The sequence below is a fragment of the Temnothorax longispinosus genome, chromosome 5, assembly GCF_030848805.1.
Source record: "Temnothorax longispinosus isolate EJ_2023e chromosome 5, Tlon_JGU_v1, whole genome shotgun sequence".
Taxonomy (NCBI): Eukaryota; Metazoa; Arthropoda; class Insecta; order Hymenoptera; family Formicidae; genus Temnothorax; species Temnothorax longispinosus.
In genome coordinates this window covers 22,497,509-22,510,476 of record NC_092362.1, presented here as the reverse complement: position 1 = coordinate 22,510,476, position 12,968 = coordinate 22,497,509, and the positions used below count along the sequence as shown (strand labels likewise).

General features: G+C 35.8%; 1 protein-coding gene across 1 annotated transcript in view; it reads left to right on the top strand.

Moving 5' to 3' along the window:
• LOC139812753 (uncharacterized) overlaps positions 1-12,968 on the top strand; it is a 128,598-nt gene that overhangs the window by 108,729 nt on the left and 6,901 nt on the right. Inside the window, exon 5 of the mRNA XM_071777832.1 lies at positions 1,368-1,438. Within this exon, the coding sequence (XP_071633933.1) occupies positions 1,368-1,438 (71 nt within the window). The remainder of the gene's footprint in view (positions 1-1,367; positions 1,439-12,968) is intronic.

The following is a 12,968-nucleotide window of genomic DNA, read 5'->3' as shown; positions in this document are numbered from 1 at the left end:
GTCGATAGGATATGTGCCTGCGCTATGAATACAACTGTCTGAGCACTCAGCAATCTTTTTAGAATATTGCTTACGGAATTTTACGACGATCCTTTCGAAAAATTTGTCTGAGTAGTAGTGTGGAGTCGCGGAAAGAGAAAAAGCCTTCACTAGTCAGATAAAAAAAAAATTTTTTCACGATTAATTGATTGCAGATTTAATCATGTGCTACATAGCATAAGAATAGTTAAATGACATTGTATACATTGCATAATTAATAATTATGATTAATTTAATTATTAGGTGGCAGGAGTTTTTTTTTTATTAATGTTTTTATAAATATTAAGTATATAACACGTACGCTTTTAACATTATCACTTATATTATTTGTCCGAAACAGGAAATCATTAACAATGTAAATTTGTGGCCGAGCTTATGTGGTATTTTGACCTACATGACCACCGAATGTTGTACGGAAGTATTAGTTCTCCGCGATCGACCGCTATCCCGTTATTAAATTTTTCGCGGACATACATGTTGCAACAACCGCAATGCTTTTGCCACCACTCTGTGTTCACTGCCAATAATAATTTTTTCCACTGAAGCAACGAGCGTCAATGCGGAAAAACTCGTTAGCCCTTCGACGGTTATTGCGTCAGCGTTATTTACAGTCAACGTTGTGGCTTCGGTAAACCGTGTTCAGACAAGCTTTTCTATCACAAATTATTTTATCCAAAAAAATCATGTCAGTGTTTAATAATTGTAATAACTGACTTATGTAAAATGTATAAAATATACATGTAATACATATAGCAATTATCTCTATATAAAATTATGTACATACATATCTGTATAAAATTGTGTGTATTGAGAAAATGACAAGCACATAGAATTTATATTAATTATTTGCTATATTATTATCTGACAATATATAAAATACTATTTATCTATTATATCATACGGGATTTCTAATTCTCGGATTTCTAAACATTGAAATACAACTGTCAGGTGCATTGTGGTGTACAATGTAGCATAACGCAAGGTAGTACCAAGAAAGTTTTATGTACGTAAACATTGAACTGAGTTAAACGTAATGCTGTCGTAAGATAATGTTAGAACGGCTTGGCAAGCCCCGAAGGAAACGCACGAAGGGCTACGGCGGCAAGGAGAGGACGTCGGGAATTTGAAAGCGTGTGCTCTCATCCTGCGACCGTGTTAGGAAATTGCTCTCCTTTGTGCTACGTTGCATCCAGCGTAAATTAGAATACTGCGGTGACGCAGCCCGCGAGTGTGCGAGTACGCGCGGATATTACCGGCATTAGTGTGCCACACGGCTCGCAACCAGTTAGATCCAATTTAATGTTCTGCTCGCTCTCCTTGGGTTTCAGATCTGGACACGATGCTGTACGGATACACGAACAGCATATACGTGCTTGACCACACGCCTGAATCCTTGCCGGTGAGTACAATTCGGCCGTGTAACAGGCCACTATGGTACAGCTGTATTGCGATCCTCTCGTAATCCGGGATCGCTTCATTCTATGAATCATATCGTGATCATAATTGTTATAGCTATTTGTATTTATCTTATATCATCGCTGATCGTATATTTTTAAATATCTACAAATATTGATAAGATAATAACAGCGACCGAAATAAGTAATAAATTGCACTTAACTGTTTAATTGTTGGAATATAATTTACACAAATATCTGGATTATATATAGATAGCTTTCTTACTTCATTATAAAGCGATGGTGTGTGGTTGCGGCTTAACTTATATGTATTTGAAGAGAATTAATTCGACAAACAAGCCGTCGCCAAAGCGTGCAGTACAATGCGTAATCAGGCCGTTAATCGCAAACGTTGCTGCAGAATGCATCATTTAGTATAACTATTATCGTCGTATAATCACGCGTAGAGTTCTGTAGTCGAAGTGGCGAACAAGCTAATAACAAAACGGTGATAAATGGTAAACATACAAATAATTCAAAAAGCGCCATAAAATATTTCTTATCTAATTGTAAAATCGTTTCATATAACATCGCGATGAAAGCTGATTACGATACTGGATACGGTAATTTGGAAAACGTGTAATTCGGGAAAGTTCAATTCTCTGATGTGCGCACAAAATAAGCAATTATTCGATACCATTATTTCACGCTCTAATGGATATGCAATTCCCGATTAGACCCATCAATTATTGCTATAATTGCGTAGCCAAACTCCGGCGTCGCTCGATGCATAATAACACATAGATCCCAATGACGATAACCGATTAATTGAATATTCCTAACGTAATTAATCGAACAATCGTATAACTGTAATTTGCGGGGAGTCACGTTAGACTTCGCGATACAATAGCAATAGTACTTAATTGCTGTTCATTAAACTAAATTTTAATTAAATTCGATGAAAAAAGATACGCCGACTTCGGTACCAATTAAATTGAAATAACGTGCGAGAGTTTTGAATTTCAAACTTGTTAATGGACGTGATAAACAACTACGAATTTTATCCACATCCCCCAAGCCATTTGTTAATAAATGGTTGTTTTTATTTAAATAATGTTTCAAAACAGAGTTTGCGTATACAAATACATGCAGATCCGTGTAGATCCATCAGATAGGTTTGCATGCGCGCTCGCGTAGTTGTTCGTAGATAATGTTAATCGCTATAATGCATATGGAGTAGGAACTGTTATATGGTAAATAAACGCATAATTAACTGCTATATATTATTGTTAAATTATAGTATTCACTGTCGGACATGAAAGCTTTTGCGATTATTTGTGTAACGAATAAATTAATATAAATTATGAGTAAGATATCGCTTTATCAGATATTATTCTACAAATAAAATTGTCTATCCGTAATGTGAGTTACATATATTTCGTTATAATAACTCGTACAAGATTCTTGCCAAACACATAATAAAAGAGATATATTATAAGAATTATTTGTAATATTTTCTACAATTTTTTATTTTTTTCACAGTCACGCAATCCCGACATTTGTCAAAATCAATGTTAAATCACCACAAAATTATCTTATTACAATTCTTTAAACCGTTTAATCACGCAGATAAAGATATTATTGCATCGTTAAAATATTTATGCGACATTTCGTAGCGCGTTGTACATCGTCGTAATAATCATAGCATGAACAATGTCTGTCGCAATCGCATTCACGAACGTGTTCAATTAATACAAAGTCGATCGCGACGCAATGGTATATCGATACATGTTATTATTCGGATAATCTATCGGCGATAACATGATTTAACGAACACGATTACAATATTTGGGCATGCCCCGCAGATGTTGCAAAGTACGGGCGAAACGTGCCTCATGGTATGGTAATTAATGCGGGAAGCATTCTGTTCTCTTCCAATGAAAGTGCATTCGTTTGGACTCACGCACTAGCTTTAGTAATTTCGTTTAGTAATTTGCATTAGTGTGAAATCGGCGGCGCTACGCGAATATATAACGCTCTCAAACGATTTCCTGCAATTATTTGGACATAACGTATGCGACAGCATATACTAGTGATAGATAGGAAAAAAAAAAGAAAGAGGCGGGAACATGTCGGAATGTACGGTGCGTGATACTCATCGAAGCGATCCGCTTATCGAAGCGTGGAAAAATGTATTAATTAAACGAATGTCATCCGTGTCAATTAAAGCCCTTTTTACGCACCGTTGCGCGCGTTGTTTTTACACGCTCTGCAAAAATATGTCAAAATAGATTTATCTCTGCTCAGTCGTTGTCATGAATATATATGTGTACCAAATTATGTTTTATACGTCAAATGCTTCATATAAATTTATACGATTATATTGCAGACTTTATTTTTTCAGTTTGAACATGATATGTGTTAGCCATTTTATATAACGTTAAGAACTACTGCTACAACGATATATATTCCGATCTATTATTATAATCGCAAATAGATTTTGTCCTGGAACATAAATTATTGTTAACAATTCAGCAGAACATGATAATACCTTTCGCTGGATAATACCTCTCTCATTCGTACGTGACAATTATCGCTTCCGTGGTCCATGGAACGATGGGACACAAAGAAGCGGAATCACCATCGCCGCGAGCAAAATGCGTACTTGGACCAAGGGGGGGGGCTTAATAAAAATCCTAGTTTCAATAAAAGTAGATTTGCCATGGGCGTGCCTTTATTAATCTGACCGCATAAGCGCCACGATACCGTCTCGCGGTATTAATCCTCGACTAAACATCCCTGGGCGAACAATGTTCTCCTATTACCCCGCTCATCGGTACGATGAAACCGATATAATTATCCTGTTTCGCAAATCGTCCTACGCGTCCTCGTGTGCGCGCTTGTAACCTCCCCTCCGACCGTTTTCGTCCCTTTATCGAAAGTTTCCTATAGAGCTCTTCTGTCGGTATTAATTAACTTAATTAGATGGGTTCTCTTCATTAGCCTGTTGACAGAGGTTTACAAGGGGGATTAACAACATGGGCGAGCACTACCCTCCCGGACGAGCAAATACAGCTGGATATTATCGCTGATCGGAATAGATTCCCTGGTAGAGTGATAAACAATAATTCCAAAGGAAAGATCGGGAGCTGAACATGTTCATACGACTATACATATTTGCTGTTTAATGACGGCAGGTTGCACTGGAAATATTTAATACCCGCACAGGAGGGAATTAAATCGCAAAATAATGGGGCATTAAACGCGTTTCATAAATCCATAAATTCTACGAGCGCTAACGATAGCTTTATGCGATGTATAACGTTGATATAACGATACCGATTCGATATTTGGAAAATTGATGCGCATTAATGGGAACGGGAGAGGAAACGTTATTGTAAAGCTATTTTTGTTACGCGAGCTTGCTGCTATCGCTTCCATTATCGCAATCTTCGGATTTTCAATTTAATATGTAACACTAATTAATATATACGGAAACAGAGGAAATTTTTATTCTCTGCTAAATTGCTTTGTAAATTTAAATTTTTTTCTTTTCGTTAAAGCAAATGTATTTGCTGAATGATAACGGCAACAATTATAATATGACTTAACACTCAATTGCTGTATTATAAAATTAATTTTGGCTAATTAACCCACAAGATCGATTTTGCTCTACTTTCTGTCCTTTCTGGCTATCTTCGTTTAGCTAAAATTAATACAATTCTTAATTCATGAGTTGATAAGTACAAGCAATTGGAACGATTTGTGAGCAATTAAGTTATTCGGCTTATATATAAATCGAATCGATCGCTGTTATAATCAAACTATGTTTACGCCCAATCAATACTTGAAGCTAATTATCCAAAGCATACCGAAATTCAATTTCCGGATGGTCAAATTGTCAATTTTAGTGTATAGAGTTTAATGAATTTTCTTTTAACGTTATAAAAATATATTTTGCAGTTCAATAATTTGCATTATTAATAAAAATCGATGAGTAATGTAAAAAAAAATTAATAAGAGAATAGAGGCAAGAGTAAATTGAAAGCATTTTAAAGAAGACGTATTCTTTTTTCGCTGTGCAATATTTGTTTATTTACGGATTCTTATAATTTACGTCTAAATGGAATATTTCTGTATTTAATCTTGTGATAATTGGAGCAGGACAAATTAAAAACATCTTAAAAGAGATGTTTCTTTTTGCTGTGCAATATGTTATCTATTTTTGAGAGAGAAACTATATATATACTTATATAATAATCTCAATAATAATCGGAGAATTCGTCCAAATGGGATATTTTTCCGCTCGATCTTGCGAGAAGAAATATAATGGATAATATATCTTGTGGGAGGTATATCTTGCAGTACATTTTTCAACATCAAGTAAAAATTATTTCTTTCCCCACTACATAAACTCCTTCCGCAAAATCCGGTCTCGCGGCAAAAAGTCTTCGTCAGTCGTTCTATCCAAGTCCGCCCTTTCGACCGGGTTATCTATCAGTGTTGAAGGATTCGAGAAAAGTTCGCAGCGCAGCTGAAAATACCAAGACCGACGGACGAGGATATGCGTCCCGAGGGATCGGCCTGGGATACTGTCTTCCCCTGTACACTCGGTACATCGAATCAGCTTGGCGCTTGTTATCACCCACCATTTGATCTCTTTGCCATTTTCCATCGACCTCTTTTGTTCGTCGTCGACTGCTCTGAAGATGACGTTCCCTTCAGGCGTCGCCCTCGAAGGTGATAAAATAAAGATCGCGCCTTTACTGCTCGGAAAAGAGAAATGGCTATGGCCGGAGAGAAAGTTTTTGTTTTCCCGGGATATAATCGCTCGATACCGAGGACTCATGCAGAATTGATCGGTCGCGATAAAGAGTTAAGAGCATTGCTTTCATCCCTATTCCGTACTAGAACGTTAGAGATAGGAATTTTAATCGTTCGTTAAGGATGATTGTTAATTTTGTAGCTTTAAATCTGAATGCAAGTTTGCAACAACATTTTGTCCCTTTTCTTTAATCGAAAAATTTTCACAAATACGTTAAATATTATCATGTAAATTAATGATATTTTAATAAAAACTTTGATTATAAATTTATAATAAACAAATGGATAGTAATATTTTGCATATATACATGTTATACCCTTATTATTATAAAAATTATTCTATATTATTGCACAATTAATAAAGTATGCAGTCAGATAAATGATATGTCTTTTTACTTTATTGTATCGAGGTATTAACATTCCAAACAAATACTTTAAATTAATTTATGATCTTTTCCGGACGCGGTAAATAATGCTAAAAGATAATTGCACACCTCTATTGAAGTTCTTCGTGACAGTAATGTATCGACGATCTCGTTAAAGTTGCAGCGCTAATACCATGTCTCTGAGACTATAAAACAAGAAGACAAAGATACATTTTTTACTAACAAAGAAGTGACTCTCTCGATTGACATGGACTTCCCAGCATATTCGATCTGTATTATTATAATATTATAAGTCAAAGTAGTAATAAATTACCATTTTGTCCAAGAATGGGTATATTTATTGTTGCGGGGTGTAACGTAAATCGTCATTTGAATTCTGTGAGGATCCTATGGGCGATTTTTTTGCTTATACAGAGCATCCCCTGAGACGGATGTTTATGTCTCGTGGGAATCTCAAGAGTTCAAGAACACGATGCGATGGTACGATTTCGCATCGGGAAAACGCGGCCCGGCAGGCAGTGCCAACAGACATTTCCATTACAAAGACGGCTGGTTTTGGATGGATCAAGCCGCGAGGATGCTACTCGAATATGTATGTGAAACACTCGTGAAAGGGGCTGCCTGACCTCGAACTCGAAATATATATTCGTCAAGCTGCCTATTTCAATGATTCCTGACAGTTCCGGAAGCCCTTCCCGTTTGTCTTTCCTCGAATTCGAAAGATTGCAAACATTGAAATATCGCAGTTATTTTCAATGTTACAGTACTCAAAACGCACTGTATGAAGTATGATCCCCAGACAATATTAATCATTTATGCTCTGGAGATTTACGCGACAAGCGGCTTATCGTTGATTTAAGAGTACAATATAACATTCATTTCTGTATGTAACAGATCGCGGAATTAATTTCAGCAGCACTTTTTTATTTTATATTATATTATATAAATTTCGTACACTATTTTGTCAAATTTGTTATGTAAAATTAATGGCTTTATCCATTGACCGCGCGTTTGTAAAAGAGATCTCATATAAGAACAGATATGAATAACTGAATCTAAGCCTTAAGGCATATACAACTCATGGTCGCATAATATTGGCATTGAAGGAACATTGCGGGGATTACATTTGCTTAATTTGTGATTAAAATGCTGTGTCCGTTGGTAAAAAAAATTCCATTTTATCTAATTATTGTTGTTGATATTTTAATAATCCCTTCTTATTTATTTTTTGCTATATATCTTCTGTGGAAGATGTGATTGTTAACTCATTCAACGTTCTTTTTTTCATGCGTTTTAGTTTTCTTTGTTTCAAATTTAAATGCAATCTCCTATTTTTAAATTTTATTTGTCTTCGTAACCTAACCCAACAGAGCATTCCAGACGTGTACTGGCCATCGATTTATAACTAAAGAGAAAATAGTTCAGAGAAATATATAACAAAAGACTGAGAAAATTAAAGGCAAAATATGGAATGCTGAAAGAAAAAAATTGAAACAAAAGAAAGAAATATAGATAGAAAATAAATTAGAAATGGAAAAATTTGAATTATATAAATTAGATAATAAATAATTAAATAGCATAGTATTATTGTAAATTATGATTAATAGTATGATAATGCAAGGTACTTAAAAAAATGTTTATACTTATATGGAAGTAACTGTTTTGGAGAAACAGAACAGAATAACACAAAATATGATAGTAACAAATGTATTTTCAAAGACTTCTACTTGTTCATCGTTGTCAACATATTTTTGGAATCTTCTCCAGGTGGTCTTTAGAGCCTTGAAGCACTTCCCATATAGCCCCAAGTTACTTTCATATAAGTGTTAACATTTTTTCAAGCACCCTGTATAATTGAGTTTGATAAAGATAATTTCTTTGATAAACATTTCTATAATTAAGACAAATAGAAGAAACTGTAGGAACTTTATTTTTCTTATAAAGGGAAAGAAACTTTGCTAGACGGATGTAATTAAGTCATAAAAGTTATTGGTAGGTACTTGAAACTTTTCATAATCTTGGAAATTAAAGGTTATACAACTTTCGAAATTACATCAAAACCAGCAAGGATATCTTTTCAAGAAATATTTAACCAAGAATTATTGATTTTTGCTTTTGTAATAAATTTGTGCAATATTTTATTTATGATATACATATGTCACATATATGTCACTAACTCCTTTACAGCGAATGCATCTGTTAAATTTTACAAAGTCGATTTTCCTTTAATATCCATTCCGAGTGTTCCAGTTCGATATAATTATAATTTAATTAGCTGTGTTTTATTCCATTCATATAAAATCTCGTGTGATAAAAATTTATCTAATGTTATTTTTCGAAATTGATTTAGTATATATTATTGTATAAAAACATGTCATCGCAATTGCTTGTACGAAATCTGAGTTTGGTAATCGAGAGAACAATTATAAAACCTTGAAGATAACGAACAATTTCCGGACATTTATGAATTATATACCAATGTAGGCATTGTCTATTCTCTATGCAATAATTTATCCACGCTGTACGAAATTTTTTTAATAATTAGTCTAAAATTAATGAAAATTGAACAAACATTCATTATATGTTTGTAATTTTAAGAAAGAAGTTATATTAACCTATACTATATTGCTTGTCTTTTACATATTAAAATGCATAATAGAAAATACAATTGGTTTTTGTATAGCGTGGATCAAATTTATGTCGAATATAACTCAATCTTACAAATAGTCGCACGAAGGAAAGGCATTTATTTATTCATGCTATATTAATATAGTTTACAAACAAGTCTTTAAAACAAATAATTAAAAAATCATCTTAAGTATCAAACATTGATGCACATTGTGTGCATAATAGCTATATAGTCGTCTGGGCATCGAGGCGGCAGTGTGGTCTAGTGGTAGAGCGCCAGACTCGTAATCTGAGGAACCAGGTTCGAGTCCACTAGAGCCATGGGAAGCTTTTTCCGAAAGCTGCGCCCTCCGTGCAAGATTGGGGCCCTTGTGCGGAGCAAACTGGGCTCCGTCTTTCGGAAAGAGACGTTAAGCCGTTGGTCCAAAGGATTAAGTGAGAGGAGAAGGGTAGTAGTGGTAGTAACTTCGCCTATCGTTACATTATTCCCCGGCAAATAATACTTTTTACAATTCAATAGAAATAAATCTCAAAGGTCACGAATTGGTGTTAAATTATCACGTTGGCGACGTTCTTCATGTGTACTTTCATCATCGAATTGTAAATGTAATAATAAAGATTCAAAACGGAGTATACTAACATGGTTGAGCGATAGATAGGTGTTTCATGATCTGGTTTCCATAATTTCCTAATAACAGTAATATAATTTTTTTCTTTCGAATCCGCTAAAGTATAAAATTCCTATATAAGGGGTTTTAATTCCTCGAGATTAATATATCTTAAAGAACTATGTAATTCTTTATAATTTACTCATTTTGTGCAATTTCAATGTTAGTATATCCGACAATTTTACTTAGCATGTCGCCAGTAAAACGGAGAGATCATACGTCCATTGGAGTATCCTTATCCTTCGCATCGCCCAACACTTCAGGTTCATAATCCGGTACATTATCTGCTTCTGTTTCTTCTTCTTCCGTCGGCGGTGTAACGGACCATTCAAAGCGGTAGGCGTCACGGCTCTCCAAGGATCCAGTTCCTTGCGTCGATGCATGCGCTGCCTCTTCGTCTTCACTTTCAGCCGGTTGCTTTACACGGGGCGTTTCCATTTTCGACTAAAAATGATTAAAGATACTAGTTTATATTACAAATACAGAATATTATTGAAAAGTAGAAACATGCATAATATAACAAAGACATAAAGTTACGTTGATAAGAAATATTGTATTTTTAAAATATACTCACTCGACAAAAATGCGACGCAGTTACTGTGATCACGTTTGTGAGACCTATAAACACTTCGCGACGTTTTCGTCTTCGCTACTAAGGTCGATTTGGCATTATCGTTATAGCTGCCACTTCGGGAGATTCAAAACTATGTTTCCTCCCCACCACAAGTCAAAGAAATCATTATTATTACCTGAGTACCAATACTATCAACCGATGAAAGTTTCTGCTCGAGTCTTCCAGATCCAAGAATATATTAACCTATAGGGTTAATTCTATATCTTTTTAATAACTTTCTTTTAATTATTACGTTCTCGTGTTTAGTATTTTCTGCAATATTTAATTAAATGAGATCGTTTACGAATTTCAGTTGCACTGAATGCAGCATCTCGCTGAATTTTGTGGGGACTTCCATTTTTGTTTTTAAACCCTTCGTAGGTTGAGGCACATTAAGCGGTGAGAGCTTAAGCTGCTCGTAGATGAAGCTCGCTGAGGTTCGCCAAAAGTGTATCTTGCATTTTCGGCGCGAGAGTTCACAATGTGTAACAACTCGCCTGCGGCGATCTGCGCACTGAAAATGCTTCCCAAGCCGCGCTGCTTCGTCCCGGTTTCCCTGATCGTAACTAGTTTCAACGAGATTTCCAACAAATTCGATGAAAAGTCTCTCCGACGAAAATACGAGTAAGCAAGATATTGAGCTGGCTAGATAATGGCAAAAAGCATAAAGCATATCGGCGTAATTACGGTTTTCCCGACGCACTGACGGAACGGTACCCGCGCGCGCAAGAGTTGCGAAGTTTCGTAAGAGTGCAGGGAAAATTGTTCACGCCCAAGATGGGAATTGAGATATCTTCGTTCGAAATTCTCCAACTTTTCAAGATGAATTCAATTATTCGTTCTCCCAATTATTTTCTTCCGGTAGAACGATCCGGGGATCCTACGATGTAGAAGCACGTTCACTTCGTGGCGCTCATTTTAGCGAGCAATTTTTAACGATCCCCTTGTAATTAAGCAAATCGCTCTCTAAATGTCACCGTCATCCGAGTTTGCGTTTGAGCTCCCGGTATATATATATCCCTTTATTTTACGCACGAGAGGTTTTCCCTTGTAGAAGGTGGTAAAAGACCGCACCTAATCCTGTATTAATGATCTGTCTGCAATTTATTTCTGACTATAAGAAACGAGGACAAGTTGCGCAAAAATCTTTTTTCAGATATAAAAGTTTGAGAGGAGTCATTATGAGGAGAGTTCGAAATAAAATACGCGAACGAATATCCGGCGCACAATCCTGCAATTTTAATAACATGTTTATATTAAAAGTTTTAAAGTATATATATATATATATATATATATATATATATATTTTTTTTTTAAACTCCGAAAGAACGAAAAATGTGGTGAAGAACTGCCGCGAAATATCTGTGAAAAGGCATATATCCTTCAAGAGAAGAATACTAAAATATAAAATTAAAAAGGACACTTGTACAGCCTCGCAATTTTAATAACGTATTTTTAATAACTATTGCTTCCGAAAATAAAAACCACGGGAAGATATCTGTTAAGGATTGAACATATTCTCGATAGAGAATATGTAATCGAGCCGCGAGGCAAGTTCTTTCGGCTTGATGCAAACATTCTCAACCGATTCGTGCGCGGCATTGCCGCCCAATCATCCAAGTGCGTGAGTGTCCAGAGAGACTGTATTCTCTGCGAGTAATTATCGAGTTCATCAAAGGAGTTCGCCCCGAACCTCTGTGGTCGTGTCGCGTTCGCGCTCGATCGGAGTCTGCCTCGCGAACATGATTCTCCGTACGACCGCAAGATTTCCGTCGTAAGGGCATCAAGTCGATGCTCGGCAAGATCTCCGTTTCGCGTTTGCGGCAGACTACCGACGCCTCAAGATTTCCGAGCGATTCGAACCACGACAGTGTCCGTGAAATTTACCAAGAATTTTCGGTGCAAATTAATCGCGGTAGCGAAAGTCGTTCTCTTATCCGCAGCTCTCCCCTCGTTTCGCACTCTTTCTGAGTGATGCCGGCATAAATCGCGCTCTGCTGAATCCGGTCGAGCAGGAAACAATATCATTACGGGATTTTTGTGTTACGTTTTTATTGTAAGAGATATCCTGGGAAATAATGTTCGCGAACATTGCACTGAACGTTTAACGTAATAATTTTAATAACACATCTCTTCCGTTTCATATGGCATGTTTTTCATTATCATAATACTCGCTATTGTTAGAAAAGTCTTTTGCCTGGGGAGTGCACTACGAATGAGATCCTTCGCGATCCAAAACGAATAAGATTTCGGGATACGAGATCTTTGTTGAGAGTGTTGTCTTGTTAGGTGCACAGTACGCTTTGATTCTATAACAAGCATTATTTGTAGTCTCGCTGGACACTATTTGTGTAATTCCAAATTGCGTTATACATATCGTTTACGATGAAATTTAAACGTCTTTTTTTTTAGTTTT